Source organism: Hakea prostrata, chromosome 7 (genome assembly GCF_041222555.1).
Source record: "Hakea prostrata isolate BN-2017 chromosome 7, UWA_Hpros_2, whole genome shotgun sequence".
In the NCBI taxonomy this organism is placed as follows: Eukaryota; Viridiplantae; Streptophyta; class Magnoliopsida; order Proteales; family Proteaceae; genus Hakea; species Hakea prostrata.
Genome location: NC_142606.1, coordinates 13,305,858 through 13,323,186, shown reverse-complemented (window position 1 = coordinate 13,323,186; position 17,329 = coordinate 13,305,858). Strand labels below are relative to the sequence as shown.

Genomic DNA, 17,329 nt, shown 5'->3' with positions numbered 1-17,329 from the left:
GTTTTGCATGATTTTTGTAACATAAATTGAAATTATGCTTTGAGAAGTACTGAAGCATTGTTGTATTTGTTTCTCAAAGCAAAAATTGGGTGTGCGATGTGTTTTAAAACAGTTTTAAAAGGGGTATTTAGGGAATGAAACACTCTAAACTTAGCAACTTGCAAAGTCCTCTCAATACTCTGATAGAACTCTTCCATCCATGGCATCCTATGGATATTGTTTCTACTTCCAAATGCAAATTTTAACAAACACTTAAAAAAAAGTGTTTCTGGAAGACGCAGAACTGTTTTCCATGTTTGTAGAAGCAGAAATACTTCGTAAAAAGGACTGAAATCAAAACCGAAACTGACTATAAACGGTTTGGTTTTTGGGTCAACCGAGTTAAAAATAAAACAAGACCGACTCGGCCGGATGAAATTCGAACCATCCGACGAATCCAAGCCCCGACTCACTGCAGATCTTTTCGTATGAGCTTATAAATTAAACCCTTCTCGTGAACTCCATTACTCTTAAATCATAGAAAGCTAAACTAGAAAGCAGACAATGGTGAGTGAAGGAGAAATAGTTGAACCGATAGAAGCTGCAGCGGAAACCGAATCCGAATCCGCGGCATTTGCTTGAACGGAAGTGGACGTTTTGGTTTGATAACCAGTCGAAGCCTAAGCAAGGTGCTGCTTGGGGAACCTCTCTTCGCAAACTCTACACCTTTGATACCGTCGAAGAGTTCTGGTGGTTCGTATTCGTAGTGTTTGAATTTATTAGTTGTGTTTCACTATTCTTCTACTGATGATGAAAGTCTCTCTTTCTAATAGAATCAAAGTGAAAAGAAGAAAGGAACTTGTTTTTGCATCATATACAGCTTGATTTCGGTGATCTTTAGGTTTTTTCATTCTTCCTGCGTGGTTATTATTTTGATTGGAACCTATTTAAGATTTCCCGTCGGATTACATCTACTGATATACCGTGTTTTATCCCTATTGAAAGCAATTATTCACCCTATAGTTGGGATTTACTTGTTCCGAGTTTACTGAACATAGATACAACCCATGTTTTCTACTTCTACCCAAATCCTCTCTTTGCTTTGATGCTTGAAAATTTCATTCTCCATGCAGTTTGTATGATCAAATATTTCGACCCAGTAAGTTACCAGCAAATGCCGATTTTCATTTGTTCAAAGCTGGGATCGAGCCCAAGTGGGAAGATCCTGAATGTGCTAATGGAGGCAAGTGGACTGTAACTAGCAGCAGAAAGACCAACCTCGATGCCATGTGGCTTGAAACTGTAAGAACCTTCGCTTCTTCTTCCTGCTTTATTTATTTTTTTATTTTTTTTATTTTTTATTTTTTGGGCCAGGGGAGGGAGTCGGCGGGTTAACACGTTCCTTTAAGCTCCTTGCTGGTATAATTAAACTGTGAGTAATGGTTTCATTTATAGTTGATGGCGCTTATTGGTGAGCAATTTGAGGAAAATGATGAGATCTGTGGAGTAGTTGCAAGTGTGCGCCAGAGGCAGGATAAGCTTGCATTATGGACTAAAGCAGCTTCCAATGAAGCTGTTCAGGTAATGTCTGTAGAAGAAGATTGCCTCCTCCATCTGTATCCATCTATTTTATCTGCATTCTTGGTATCCATTGAATTTAGTAGTATTAATTAGATTATGGATTACAATTTTCTGAAGCCAACCTATTCTTTGTCTTGGTTAAACACACAACACCAGCTCCCCCCCCCCCCCACCACCACCACACACACACACACACACAAAAACAAAAACAAAAACAAAAACAAAAACAAAAAAAAAAAACCACAAAAAAGGAAAACCTCTCTTTTGTAGGTTTTCTTTTCAACTGTGGATAGAGAGATCTACTATCCACATCAACTTGGGCCACTCGTCTTATATGGCCCTTGAAATGAAACAAATGGAGATACTCAAATACCCCACTAGAAGGGTATTTAATGTCCAAAAAAAAATAGTCCAAGTTGCCCATCAGCGTAGAACTTACTATGAATAGTGAGTACATAGTTATCCTATTAAAAGGAAAGAACAAAGTTAAATTATACACCCTCACCAAAGAGTTACTATAGTTAGATTGTTGTTTTGTGATTTTTTGTATTTGTCTTAACATTGATCCTTTTGTATGTAAGAGTAAACAAAGTCAAAATTTCTATCTTACACAAAAACCTAATCGGTTGTAATATTAAAATTATGAATGGTAAACTTTCACATCTTATTCCTAAATCGCCACCGATTTCATCTGTTTATAGGAAATGTCCTAGGTGTGTAAGCAGCAGAAGGATGATTGGCAAATCCAACCTTTGGATAGGAAGGGCATGGTCTAGACTGAATATATGTCGATTTTCAATGTAAAATGCAATTATCTACCCCCATGTATTGGCATAATTTCCTTCTGTTGTTAACCATCCGTTTTCTTTAAAGTAACATCTAGACAACATCATAATTCAGCCCCTAACAGTCAGACATGTGATAGATGTCGGTTTGAGACCTATTGTCCTACGTTCAGACCTAATTACCTCATTAATTTTTTTTTGTTTTCTAAATGATATTTTGCAGCATATCCATGTGTCTCCATGTGTATCAGATGTCTCTTTTGCATCTTTTCAACACATACATGAGACTTTCTTAAAAGTCCACTCCCAATGAAGTGATAAATACTTGATATTTCACGACTTGGTGAGGGGCCAGTGTTTTTGCATTTTATATTTACAATCATGTTGGTTGTGTTTGTTACTAGTCTCTTGCATACTTAAGGTGTATCCCTTAAGGCTCAACAGCTAAACAGAAAGTCTTAATTTTAGAACTTTAAGGCACAAAACACGAAGCCTAAAAGGATTAAATACCTTGACAGTAATGCATCAAAGATTGAGATCACTGGGTCAGATGTTTTGTTGGTAATTTATGCCCATATGTTGTTTGAGGACAACAATTTAGTTCTTCCATCCACAACTTCTCAGTGTGTTAGCCTGTCAATGTCACCACAAGAGCATTTGCATGCAAAGGATGTGAAGGGAATACCATGGCTACAAGTCCAAATTTTTTTGGTCAAATGGTACTCACGGGCATGTCCATACCATCTCCTGGGATTTCATTGTCGCTCGACTAAAGATGGTGGCCTTAACCTTAAAAAAAGTGCTGATTTTAACCTCGGCTCTTCTGACTCGGAAGGCATGGGAATTACTTAACCCTTCTGCATCACTATTGGGGCAGATTGATGAAAACAAGTACTTTAAGAATGGCACCTTCCTCGACGCCCCCTCCCCTCCTTCTGCCTCGTGGGGATGGAAATCACTGATTAAAGCTAGGGAACTTTTATGTCAAGGTCTTTTTTTCCAGATTGGAGATGGTTCAATAGCTAGTCCTTGGAATCTCAATTGGGTACCGAATCAACCCCCATATTTGGATTGCTTTCCAACCGCTTCTCTCCCCATAAAGGTATCAGCTTTCATCAATTTCGCAACCACTTCTTGACATCGGGATAAAGTTTTTGATTGGTTGCCCCCTGACATCGCAATCAACATTCTCAACATCCCAAAACCTCTTTTCCCACAAGCTGACCACTTCATATGGAAGCCCACTTCTTCTGGTAAGTTCACTGTCAATTCGGCTTACCGTCTGTCAACCTCATTATCCCCCCCCCCCCCCCCCAACATTAGATGGCTTCAACTTTGGCATCTCCCCCTACCTCCTAGAATTCTATTTTTCCTCTGGAAAACTGTTTCTAGGAAAATTACCTGGCAGATCTGCTCCATCAGCGAGGATGTCAAGTACAGCTCCAATGTAACTTATGTGGCCATCATCCCTTTTTAGCACATCACCTCTTTATCCTTTGCCCCTTCACTAATCACCTTTGGCATTCTCTTAATCTTCATTCAGGGTACCACTTCCCATTCGATTCCACTTGCCCATTCAATTACCCATTCTTCACGATTCCAAACTTCAAGACCTTGTCACCGTTTCAACCCCCCCCCCCACTTCCCCCCCCCCCCCCCCTACAATCCCCTAGCAAACCTATAACTCTCCTTCCGACCATTTCACAATCAGCAGCGTTAGGCTAATTGCGATGAGTCCATTACTCTTTTGCGGTTGGGCGTTTTGTGAAATTTTTAGTGTACTCTCATTCACTCTAATATTCTTCTCATATTAAACCATTCTTCCAACGATCCTACAAACCATATAGGTCCTAAAAATCCGGTTGTCATGATGCGGTTACAACAAGGAGGGGTGATTAGGGTGAGGGTTGTTACTTTCTCTTTCATTTTGTTTGTTTTAATTTTACATTTTATCACATGTAGCGCATTTACATATGCATTGGTTCAAACAATGTACTTTACAATCGGAATCTAATAAGCTTTCAATATATGCCTTCGATTCTCTTTCTCGTGATTTAAGACCCTCCAATTCTAGGCAGGATCAAACTAAATGTGGATGGCTTTTCCTTTATGAATCTAAAACGCTCCGGAATTGGAGGTATAGCTCGTGATTCTTTTCATCAGGTGTTGTTTGCTTTTGGTCAAGGCACAGGCTGTCAGGATTCTCTTACTGCTGAAGCACAAGCAATCCGAAGGGGACTAAGCCTCGCTCTCGAATTTCGGATTTCACATATTCAAGTGGAGAGCAACAACCAACCACTTGTTTTTTCAATCACGCATACAGTGTCTTGCACAAGTTGGAAAATCTCACACATCATTGCGGACATCATTCGGCTCGCAACATCCTTCATTGAATGTTCTTTCTCCTACATCCCTCATGAAGCCAACTTCACTGCCGATGAACTCGCTAAATCAGCGGCCCGTTCACGGACTGGTTCATGTATCATCTTTCCCAACCCCCTTTTTATCTTGGATTTTACTCTTTGACTCCTTAATGTGTAAGATCCCCGGGGATTCCAGTTAAATAAATAAAGTTTTTTCTTCCTACCAAAAAAAAAGTCTCAAATTTTTTTAATTTGACCTGTGTCAAGCTCACAAATTACAATGGCAGACATGGTCATTATCAACTCAACTTCATGTAGGCAGCCAGCTCGCAGAACTCGGTATAGATCATTGAGAGCTGGATTTTATCCACATTTGCAGTTTTCAATGTAACAGGGCAGCACTTATACTGTCGCCATAAAATGAGAGACCAAAATAAAATGAAAAAACAAGAAAGAGAGCATTCAAGGAAATAACAGTAACCAATGGATTTTTTCTTGTTCTTCCTTGGGCTGAGAATAAATTTGAAACTTTCAAAGATCTGTGAAACATACTTGAATATGCAAACATAACAGAAGACAAACCCTGAGACACTGATCACTGATGGATTTGCCCACTTCTGTGAGCATGAAGAGCAAACTGTTCTATCTGGTGGCAATGGAATGCCTTCTTTGGCTACCCAGAAATCAAACCACATCACCATTGTGCTTAGAGGCAGTTTCGATGCCTTGAGCCCAGGCGACAAGTGGTCGTCCACTTACCATTGCGCCAAGGCCTGCCCCATACATTCTCAAGTACTTGCTAGACAAACTTCATAGGAACTCTATTGGAAGCTTTTCTTCTAGGTCAATAAGTATCCTTCTTACAACCTCTAAATCTTTCTATGGGTCTTTGAGCAATTAGCTTGGATTGTGGGTCTTCTTGGCACAAAACCAAATTGGTTCCTCTTTTCTTTTTTTTTTTTTTTTTTTTTTTTTTGTTGTTGTTGTTGTTGTTGTTGTTGTTGTATCAAGCAAGCTTCAACAAGTTCCTCTCATGATATGACCATTAATTTGATGCTTCTGTATTTATTGCAGCTCTGAATATCACTTTTAATTTTGTAATTGGAACCACAATGCTTCTCCTCCTTCCACCTAGCATTTTGATATTTTCCCTGTGCTTAAAAAAATCTTTCAAACAGCTTAGTCAGCCAGGATAAACCATAGATTCCCAACCTCTTCCGCACTTCTATTGAGACCTCAATTTAGACCAGGTGCCTTTCCTGGTTCTGTCCTCACTTAATGCGTCTTTTACTTAAGTTTTTTTTTATCTTTTGTACATATCTTGATGGGTAACATAACCTTTTGGGACACTATTGCTTGAAAAGTTTTCATATGTTATGCTGTTGAAATAATCATCATTTATCCATAAGGTCCCATCCCTTATTAGTACTGCCATCTTCACTTTAAGTGCATCTAACAATACTGAAATCTCTGGCCTTCTTATCGTTCATTTTAGCCTTCTATCTTACTATTAGATTCCCCCCCCCCCCCTTTTGTTTGTTCTCAGGTTATTACATAGATCTTCATATTTCTTCAACTCTCGTTTGTCTGACATTCTTGGTTTGACAATTTTTATACCTTTTAGATCCTCTACATCCTTGATCTTTTTCTATGTTTTTGAAGTTAAGATTCTTAGCTAATTGAACCTTATTGTCCCATCACTAAACCTCTATTGCAGGAATTATGTCTTTCCAGTTCACTAAGGGCATTTTTAGCCACCTACTTGAGACCTGAAATCATATTAGTGTCTACATGAAAAGTCCTATCCTCCTCATTTGACCATTTTATCAGTGAATGATTTGAAAATCCTTTTAAGGTTTGCCATTTTATTTTAAGGAGAATAAGCCCATCTTTCTTAACTTTCTCCTCATAGTATGTATGAATGCCAAACTCTTACCGACTAAAGATTCTATATTTCAAGATAGTAGGCTGAGCCTGCCCTTTTGGGCTTACTTCTTTGCCCCCACTTGTTAACGATGTAGGAACCCTTTGGACTAGCTCTTTTACCCATATTTGTTTAGGGTACAAGAACCCTTGCCTGCGTGCTACCATGTCTAACCACAAATGCAGTGTGGTGCTTTCAAGGCATGGTAAGAACTCTCGGTTTTGAAGCTGATCTCAGTCTGCCACAAAACCAAGATATGGTAAAAAACTGTGGCCAACTCAAGTGAACTTGAGGGCCCATCTCCAGCAGGTTTTTTCCAGAAAACTCCATCTATTCTGGTGTGGATGGCAAGCAGACCTATATTTATTGGCTTCAATAGGACTCCTTCCAAACTTTTTTCTATCTACTATTATCTAAAAATAATCAAGTTATTAATGACTGGACAAAATCAAGAAATAACCTATTTTAGGCCTCCTAAACACACTAGTGGCCTTAGATTTGTGAGAAAACAAGCCTATGTATGAGTTCCAAGCTGACCTAAGTTTGAAATTGTAATGCTGAAGGATTGAACATGCAGTCTTATAAACATGAAATACAAAACCATTAATTGATATAAATGAAAACCAAGTGACAACATACATCAAATAACTTAAATTGTTCAGAATTCTGTCTATATCAGTAGTTCAATACTCAATAGAACAATACAATATCATGAATCTTGAGAATACAGTACAAGTCATCATAACTTCGTAAGAACAAGGTGAAATGAAATCTTTATCAAGGCCCAAGGGTAACTAAGCATCATAACTTCAAATACCGTTGATTGATGTTGTTTTGTTGTTGTAGATGAGCTAAGAACTTCTTAGAAGTGTTGCAAGTGAAAATCCGGCAAGATTCTAGTCAAATCAGGCCAAAAATGAAGAACACCACAGTTGGTGTTGAGACAGAACTAAAAGTAGTTGAGACTAGATTATCTTGGCCAAGATCTCACAAGATCTTGTATTGTGTTTCAAGGAATGCATTAGTTAGCACCATGGTGGGAGATCTCACCACTCCAAAATAGCGAGATCTCGACTGAGATGGCGAGATCTCGGTCGAGATCTACCAAAATTCTGGCATAATCTCAGTGGCCCATCTCGGTGGGTTTTAGGGTCCCGGTTGGGCTAAAACTTGGTATTAAGCCTATTTAAGGCCTTTTGAACACATTGGTGGCCTTAGATTTGTGAGAAAATAACCCTAAGTATGTCTTCTAAGTCAACCTTATGTGTAAAACGGAAATACTGTGAAATGCAAGGTTAGACAACATGTAATGTAGAGATATCAAGTAATTCATTTTATCAACTATCAAGTATCAAATACATTACACATAAAATTGTTAAAGAACTTAAATGTCTTCGAAATCTTAGAACCATAAGAAGTTTTAAATTTTTAGTAAGTCATAAATCATAATCCATAAGTTTACAATCATAAGAGTATGTGAGTAACAAGATACAAGACAACAAGAGTATCACTTAGTATTTTGCATCAACTGATTCTGAACGGTGACCACATATGACTCCCAAGTCAACTCATCACTGTAGTATGTCACATATCGGTTTAAATGTCACATTAAATTTGTTTCCATGAAAGTGTAGATCAAAGCTAGTAGAATAACATATATTTATACTAAACTCACACACCCATTGTAAAATATTCTATTTGAAAAAATTCAAATTTGGGGGTAAATCTTACATTTGTTGAAGATCTAGTTGAAATAGGCTTGAATGATGATAATCTAATGTTGTAGATGTCTTAAAAATGTGTAGAAGTTGAATCCCCAACAAATTCCGACCAAAAATCAAGTTTTCGGCAAGTTTTGATAGTTGTAGCGAGAGAGGCAAGATATGCCTTTTTCAAGCGAGATAGGGGGTTTTAAAACCCCCTAAACTAGGTGGTTGGAACAGAGACAATTGAAGGGAATTTGGAATGTAACGGTCTTACCTCTAAAGGGGTGAGAGTTTTTATCAACGTTAAGGGGATCTAGAGAAGAAGGCCTGAATCGATGAAGATTCGGAAAGGCGTTCTTGAATGATTCCATGTCGTGGTCTGCTGGAATGATAGATTTTCTAGGCGAGACATAATGGTTGTTTCCCATTTTAAAACCTAAATAGGTTTTAAGATTCATGCATCTTCAGGTTCTTCTTTCATCTAGTTCTTTTTATGAAGTTTATTATACAATTTCACCATGTGTGTTAAGTATTGGTTCATATAGATAAAATAAGATGTAAATTCATTTTTGTCTCATTAGCATCTGTTTCAGCTTAAGCTGTTTTGATATTAATGATTTTAAAACACAATCTAATGCTGATTCTTTGTGGATGCTTCTCTGGATAATTGAGAAGCCGACAGTGTATGATGAATCAGTAGCATGGAATAACTTCTGATGAACCATTATTGATTTCTTAGAGATCTAATTAAACACTCAACTAGGTCTAACATAAATGTATGCAGTTACTTTATAAAATGTTTTGGCTTCATTGGATGAAAAGCCATTGATTTAAGACATTTTACCTTACATTGATGAAGTGATGATTAGTCTAGTTCAACAACTTGAGCACCATGATTCATTGTTCAGAGAACTTCAATCTGTAAGGGTTCTTTAAGGGACTATACAACATAAATGTTCAAATTAGACTTAAAGGGTCGATGCTGGACTGATGTGGAAGGCTTAGATGATTTAATACCTGATCAAGGTATTCGCCATATACAACCTAGAGTTGAATGTGGAATATCAAAAGGACTATATCAAAAATTCCAGATGAGTGCAACTCTTTACTGCAGATGGTTACTCACTTCAGCTTCATCAAGGGCCTTGGTTTTCTACTACCATGATTATGGCATAGAATGCTGCGTTTAAAAAAAAAAAAATAAAAAACATAGGAGTTGCTGACAGTGTCGGAACCAAGGGAGACAAGCTTGTAGAGAAGGCAGTTTTGCGTCGAGAATTGAACTACAATTGTTACTTTCAACTGGTTTTTGGCAGTTCTGTTTCTTTTCCTCTAAAAATCACTCTCCGATGGAGAAATTCACCAAGATCCGAAAGGCCACCGTGCTGTAAGTCCTCCCTCTTCTTGCTGTAAGTTTTTTCATAATTCTGATTTGCAGCCTTTCTATTCCTCAATAGATTTATAGAAATGGCCACCGTGCTTTTGGCATGATTTTAAAAAGACCATAAGTATGCTAAGAATCCAATAATATGTTGTTGGAATTTATTAATATAATTAATAAATTAAATGCCCAAGGGCAAATTTGAAAACTCACTATTAGGGCGGTTACAAAATAGGGTTATATATTTTGGTAACCACCGAATAAGTGAGTGGGTTTACATTACGTAAGTTTTCAAAGAAAAGGAGGCGGCTCCCATCTCTCTCCCAAGAAATGCAGGAAGGAGAAACCTAGTGGAGGTTTCCTTCCTTTGCCTTAGATCTCTCTTCCATCTTTTTTCCACACGGCATTTGGGTTGTGGAAATACTTCCCTTTCCTTGTGATTGTGGAATCATCCCGGTAGAGATTTGGTGGTGGAACGATAACATGGATCTAGATTTACTTCCGCTGCGAATACTTCACAAAAGGGAAAGCGAATCCAAATAAGGAATCTTTCCCCCTTCAATTAATTGAATTGAACTAATTACCAACATTGAAGGGGGGAAAGATTCCTTACCTGGATTCGCTTTCCCTTTTGTGAAGTATTTGCAGCGGAAGTAACTCTGGATCCACGTTATCGTTCCACCACCAAATCTCTACCGGGATGATTCCACAATCACAAGGAAAGGGAAGTATTTCCACAACTCAAATGCCGTGTGGAAAAAAGATGGAAGAGAGTTCTAAGGAAACCTCCACTAGGTTTCTCCTTCCTGCATTTCTTGGAGAGATGGGAGCCGCCTCCTTTTCTTTGAAAACTTACGTAATGTAAACCCACTCACTTATTCGGTGGTTACCAAAATATATAACCCTATTTTGTAACCGCCCTAATAATGAGTTTTCAAATTTGCCCTTGGGCATTTAATTTATTAATTATATTAATAAATTCCAACAACATATTATTGGATTCTTAGCATACTTGTGGTCTTTTTATAATCATGCCAAAAGCACGATGGCCATTTCTGTAAATCTATTGAGAAATAGAAAGGCTGCGAATCAGAATTATGAAAAAAACTTACAGCAAGAAGAGGGACTTACAGCACGGTGGCCTATCGGATCTTTGGTGAGTTTCTCCATCGGAGAGTGATTTTTAGAGGAAAAGAAACAGAACTGCCAAAAACCAGTTGAAAGTACAATTGTAGTTCAATTCTCGACACATAACTGCCTTCTCTACAAGCTCGTCTCCCTTGGTTCCAACACTATCAGCAACTCCTCTGGTTTTTTTTTTTTTTTTAAACGCAGCATTCTATGCCATAATCATGGTAGTAGAAAACCAAGGCCCTTGATGAAGCTGAAGTGAGTAACCATCTGCAGATAAAGAGCTGCACTCATCTGGAATTTTTGATATAGTTCTTTTATCTGCACTCATCTGGAATTTTTGATATAGTTCTTTTGATATTCCACATTCAACTCTAGGTTGTATATGGTGAATACCTTGATCAGGTATTAAATCATCCAAGCCTTCCACATCAGTCCAGCATCGACCCTTTAAGTCTAACTTGAACATTTATGTTGTATAGTCCCTTACAGATTGAAGTTCTCTAAACAATGAATCATGGTGCTCAAGTTGTTGAACTAGACTAATCATCAATGTAAGGTAAAATGTCTCAAATCAATGGCTTTTCATCCAATGAAACCAAAACATTTTATAAAGTAACCGATACGTTTATGTTAGACCCAATTGAGTGTTTAATTAGATCTCTAAGAAATCAATAATGGTTCATCAAAAGTTATTCCATGCTACTGATTCATCATACACTGTCGGCTTCTCAATTATCTAGAGAATCAGCATTAGAAGGTGTTTTAAAATCATTAATATCAAAACAGCTTAAGCTGAAACAGATGCTAATGAGACAAAATATGAATTTACATCTTATTTTATCTATATGAACCAATACTTAACACACATGATGGTGAAATTGTATAATAAACTTCATAAAAAGAACTAGATGAAAGAAGAACCTGAATCTGCATACCACGCTATAATGTGACGTAAAACATATTTATGTTTTAAGATGGGAAACAACCATTATGTCTCGCCTGGAAAATCTATCATTCCAGCAGACCACGACACGGAATCGTTCAAGAACGCCTTTCTGAATCTTCATCGATTCAGGCCTTCTTCTCTAGATCCCTTTGACGTTAATAAAAACTCTCACCCCTTTAACAAGTAAGACCATTACATTCCAAATTCTCCCAGATCTCGTCTCACTTTCTCAAAATAGCGAGATCTCCCACCATGGTTAGCACTGCGATAGGGTTAGACCAGAACTTACTGATTAAATGGTTTGTCTAGTTCAAGGTCATTCAGTCGGTCCAGTCAGGTTAAGAGATGTGGATCTGGTTTTGACACCTCTAGTTGTGGGGACACCCAATGCACAAATATGATGCAATGACATGCATCCCATCTCCAAAGGTGGTTGATGCATAGTCAAGGATGGAGGGAGGGTTGGCTAGTAAATAGTAACACTATTTACTGTATTATCTGACTCAGTTATATCCCAATCCAAGAAGTGGACGTGTTATAGAACTCCCTCCCCCCCCCCCCCCGGCAAAAAAAAGGTTTCATATGCTGGAAAGGTGATTTATGGACAACTAGTTGGAAGGAGAGGAGGGGCCAGAGGAGAGTTGTGAACCTATTATGATTATCTGTACAAATCCAGTGCTAACCAGAATGTGACCTATGTTCTTGATCACCACAATTCTGGATACAGATCCAAAGGCATGTAACAAGTTGGTAGTAGCTTTTGTAAATGAGACCCCTCTGGGCCAGACCAAGATATAACCTTTTGTATTGTGCAGTAAAAGGAATAAAGAGTAATAAAATGAGGCTAATGTGCTGGCACATATTGGGCAAACCCCCCCCCCCCCCCCCACAAAAAAAGAAAGAAAGAAGGGACAAAAGGTGTACTATTTGTAGAAAAACTTGTTAGATTCTCTTCATATGAGTTCTTACTGGTCTGTTATGGTTTCTTTTTATGTCTCTTGTGACTGGTTCATCCCTGATTTTTGTAGATGTTTTGCTGTTGATATTGCTCAACGTGTCATTCGGTGAAGTTTTGTTGTCTTACCGGTTAAAACTTATCTGACCTAGTAGAAACTTTGCCTAGTGGACGTTAGATTTGTTCATTTGTATGCCAAAACGCGTAAGGAACAAGGAGAGTGGAAGCTGAACCTCCCAGAGAATGGTATCCTTTTGTATGCTGAACGGATTAGTTTTCTTTTATTTTAAATACATTTCCGATCACTAGTATGTATACAAGTGAGGGATATGTATGTCTGTCTCTTCTGTGTGTGTGCGCGCGCAGAGGTCAGTAGGTCTCAGTAATGGGTGACAAGGCCAATAACATTTTAATAGCTTGGTTAGCATTCCCAAGGAAAATCAATAGCACAGCCATAGATCAAACCTCCTACCGAGAAGAAAAAAGGCCTTAGATCAAACCAAAACTCTGAGATTTTCAAGCTCAAAACAAACCAATCTGATGGAGCTTAATCCAGGTCTAAGGACTCCAGCAGGAGAGTTTACCAATAGTGTAGTGATCCAGTAGATAGATTAAATAAGGAAAACCATATGCGAAGATTCTGCAATCAACCATATGAAGGGTTGCACATGAAAATTCTTTTTAAGAGTCAAAGTCATAGGCTGCTGGAATTTGCCACCTTTACCTCTAATAAGTGATGCTACATCAATCAAATAGGAAACTATTCCAAATGGAAAGACAGTTTCTAACATAGTACTCCAAAAAACTAGTAAGTCTTAGGAACGTAAATAACTTAGTGGAACTACTAGCTTAGGATAGAATAACTACCAATACAATGTAGAAACTCGCTGAAGAAAGGGTAAAGAAATATAGTGTATTCCAGCAGTTATAAGGTATCTTCCAACAGGTCTATTTGCTGAAGTAGTGTTTACGCTCTATACATGCTGAGAAAAAAATCTGGTTAATACCCAGCCTAATGGCTGTATTCTTAGAGAAACTTTACCTGAAATTTTCCTCTTATGGACAAGTAGTATGTCAACTGGCTCCAAATATCTTAAAACTTCATATTTGTGAGGAATGATGGGTTGAAAATCTTGCTGGTATGGTATGACATACAAAATTATGTTTATTGTTATAGAATAATAGTTTTGACTAGATCCGTGGCACCCAATGGGCATTCTCTATAACCATTTTGACCCCCAAAATGTTTATGTCGCCTGTATCCCCAAAAGCACCCCCTTGTCAGCCTTCATCACCAATGGTTCCTAGAACCCTTCCCCCCTCCCCCTTCTCACTTAGGTTTGGGAATCTCCCCCCCCCCCTCTCACCAGTCTTCTCATGATCTCACAGTTTGGCTCCCTTCTCCCACCAAAATGTTCTCCACCCTCTCAGCCTAGAACCTCCTCCGAGCTCATAACCCTAAACCCCCCCTGGATCCCCTCGGTCTAGTTCAAAGGTTTCATCTCACGTCATTCCCTTACCCTTTGGAGAGCCCTCAACCATGCCCTTCTCACCCCATCCTTCCTTATTAGCCGTCATATCCCAGTAGACCCCAATTGCATCCTTTTTTGGAACGGCCCGGAAAACCTTGAACACCTTTTCTTCTCCTACCCCTTCTCCAGATCTATATGGAGAAAAGCCCTAGCTTCCATCTGGCCCTATTCGAGACGTTCTTTTGAGTTTGCTCGTAATTGGTCTTGAATTGTGTGAAACTTTTCAAGCTCTTCCATTTGTGATCGAATTGATAAGCTAGTTTTTTGTGCCTACATTTATCATCTTTGGTGATAACGCAATCTCCAAAGATGGACTTTCAAATCCTGCTCTTCAGACATGATTTGGAATGCCATATATTTTGACGTTTCTTTTAGATTGTTAGCTTACCTCCATCCCCCTGTTGATGATACCCCAAGGAACAGATTCATTGTTGTATCTGGGTCTTAGCTCCTTATTTCGGTCTTCCTCTTAATCACTTTGTATTCTTTTTTCTATTCTTTAATATAATTATTCATTCATCCAAAAAAATAGCTTTGGCTAGATACATCAGTTCATAACAGTGCAGAATAAGTCAGTAGTGAGTATCAAATCATTCATGATTTTCTAACTGTTGCTATTGATGCAATAAATAAAATATTTCTTGAATGTCTATTGTGGTCCTCATTAAACATTTATTTGTTTTCACTTTCATTCACCTCACTTTGAAGACCTAATTTTTATTTTCCTTCCCCACATTCCTAACAACCACACGAGGCTTATTTAGTAGTATGTAGTTGTAACATCTGTTGGGAATTAATGACAGCATAAAGTTGATGCCTCCGTTTAACCATCGGTGTTCTAATCATTTTTATGTGCAGTTAACCTGAAAGAGAAAAGCTTTGCGCTAGTTATGTATATATCTTTGACTTCCATCTGTGTTGGTTCTTATTTCATTCTGCAGATGAGCATTGGGAGGAAGTGGAAGGAGATTATTGACGTTACTGATAAGATAACATACAGCTTCCATGTGAGTGGAGTTTGGTGATGAATGCTTAACATTACATCCTTATTTGATACCATCTCCATCTCATGCTTATTTATTGTCCTCGTTCTAACCCATGAGTCACCCATTTGTGTATTGCAGGATGATTCAAGGAGTCAAAAATCAACTAGAGGCCGATACAATGTGTGAGGAAACAATTTTGGCTTCTTTTTTTGATGCAGTGTGAGAACAATTTTGGCTTCTTTTTTTGGGTTTGGGATTTCTCTTTTGGGGTTTTGGGTTGAGGAGTGCTCTGAGATGTAAACTGGGATGACAATTTTACTATCATTTTTCTTGTTGATCTGCTACACAAAAAGCTACCTAGTGTCTGTATTGTAAAACAGCTTATTCTACTATGTACTGTTATGCTTTGTCAGTGTCTTCTTCTGTGGTGATTTCCATACGATTAAGATTCATAAAATTGAACATTTGTCTATTTTGGTCGTCTTCCCACCTCTATCGTTTTATGATGTGGACAATGACCTATATATGTAATGGCTTTTGCACAGCTGCTCTGGATCTACTTGAGAAATTCCCCTTGGCCAATCAAAACCTTGTAGATAGGGGACATGCGTGGTTGGTTGAATGAATGTTATTATGCTGCTGTTGTACATGTTCTACCAGTGACTGAACAAACTTTTCTAGATTAAGTAAAGAAAATATGTAGGTAATCCACTGCTGTCCCTACAATTAATCTGGATAGAGTAATTGGTGCCAGGGAGAAAAATAACTCTGTTCTCATGTTCTCTGGCTAGAGGCTTTAGATTTCAAGATGGTAGCATTACAGATCTATACTAAAGGAAATCCACAGAAAAGCTACTGGGAAAGTGTAGTACCATATGAGATGGGGGAAGGGCCTTCTCCTACTGTAGTTTTGAACCTATTCTTAGGGAGGGGAATTGTACCATACCATATACTTGGATAAGAACTGTATACACATGTAGTTTCTGGTTTTTCTCAATTACAATACAGAACAAAACCTTGTCCATGGAAATGTTGGAAGAAAGAAAAATGAAAAAGAGAACACATCTAATCAAGCCAGGAATCCAAGCTTTTCTCCATTCTTCTTCGCCAGTCGAATCAGTCCTTGTCTTTGTTTTGCATCTGCTCCAATCGATTTACAGAATTCAGTGATTACCTGAAAACATTTGTTGCAGAGTCAGCTAAAGTTTGCTCAACATGACTCAGAGAGGAGGTAGGTTATATGTGGAGGATAAATAAATCATGTAACCAGACCAGACCTGTGAGTGTAAGGCAATAGCTTTGCCTCTAAGTTGATTGAATCGTTTTTTCCCAATGATGTTGCGGCTGAAAACAACTACTGGTGCGAAGAGACCCTTTCCTTCATTAACGTTCTTCATAACTGGTTGGAATCGTACAGGTTTGCCCACACGAACCCATCTTGGGGCTGATTTCGCCATTGCAGTATAATCTTCTCCAATCAAGGAAGTACCCCAACTTCCATGAAATGAAGAGCCAAGACCTCCTTTGAACCCAGTTGCAGTAATTGATGTTGCAGCCATTGATGAACAGAAAGTCGTTGGAATCACCTTTCTGCTGTCTTCTGTTCGCAGTGGACTGAAGAACTTAATTGTGGAAGATGATGGTGTTGATGGGTTTTAGAGTTAGGTGTAAAATTGAGAGCCTCTGCTTTACAATTGGATCGAAGAGAGAGAAGATGCAAAGACAACCACATGTTTGAAGTCCTCTGATTTTTTGTCGCTAACGGGTTCACGGCCAAACACATGGCGCGAACTTTTGGCATGACGTGGAGCCCACCAACCTGGGAATTGTGGCCGTCCATCTTGTATTCCAGAAGGATCCGATGAGCACACCCACTCATGGTAACATTTCTTCCGATGCAGCTATTCGGGCATACGGGTTTGGCCCAGATGGTTTGAATTCATCTTGGTTCACCATCTTAAATGCGGATAAAATTTGGGTTTAAATTTTGAGCTCTACTTGAGTGTTGTGCATGAAATGCGCAGCATCGTGCTGCATCCGGTCAAGATCAGAATGAA

At 38.5% G+C, this 17,329-nt stretch overlaps 2 protein-coding genes across 2 annotated transcripts; one reads left to right on the top strand and one right to left on the bottom strand.

The window, feature by feature from the left end:
• Positions 1–528: 528 nt before the first annotated feature.
• LOC149009921 (eukaryotic translation initiation factor-like) lies at positions 529–15,683 on the top strand. Its single transcript, XM_089161679.1, is given in 6 exon segments — positions 529–608; positions 610–732; positions 1,113–1,281; positions 1,435–1,560; positions 15,228–15,293; positions 15,411–15,683. Coding segments are annotated over 6 exon segments (597 nt in total). The 5' UTR covers positions 529–543; the 3' UTR covers positions 15,459–15,683.
• A 355-nt stretch (positions 15,684–16,038) lies between these two features.
• On the bottom strand, positions 16,039–16,942 carry LOC149009920 (protein PROTON GRADIENT REGULATION 5, chloroplastic-like). The gene is made up of 2 exons (XM_089161680.1): positions 16,550–16,942; positions 16,039–16,446 (listed from the first exon to the last, which is right to left on the bottom strand). Exons 1-2 carry the CDS (start codon positions 16,829–16,831, stop codon positions 16,342–16,344), a joined length of 387 nt encoding a protein of 128 aa, XP_089017806.1. The 5' UTR covers positions 16,832–16,942; the 3' UTR covers positions 16,039–16,341.
• Between the last annotated feature and the right edge of the window lie 387 nt (positions 16,943–17,329).

Bases quoted from the DNA above. Each gene is read 5' to 3' on its own strand.
- LOC149009920 (XM_089161680.1), bottom strand. From the start codon at position 16,831: ATGGCTGCAACATCAATTACTGCAACTGGGTTCAAAGGAGGTCTTGGC. The intron at 16,447-16,549 runs GTCTGGTCTGGT...AAATGTTTTCAG, and splicing joins CTATTGCCTTACACTCACAG to GTAATCACTGAATTCTGTAA.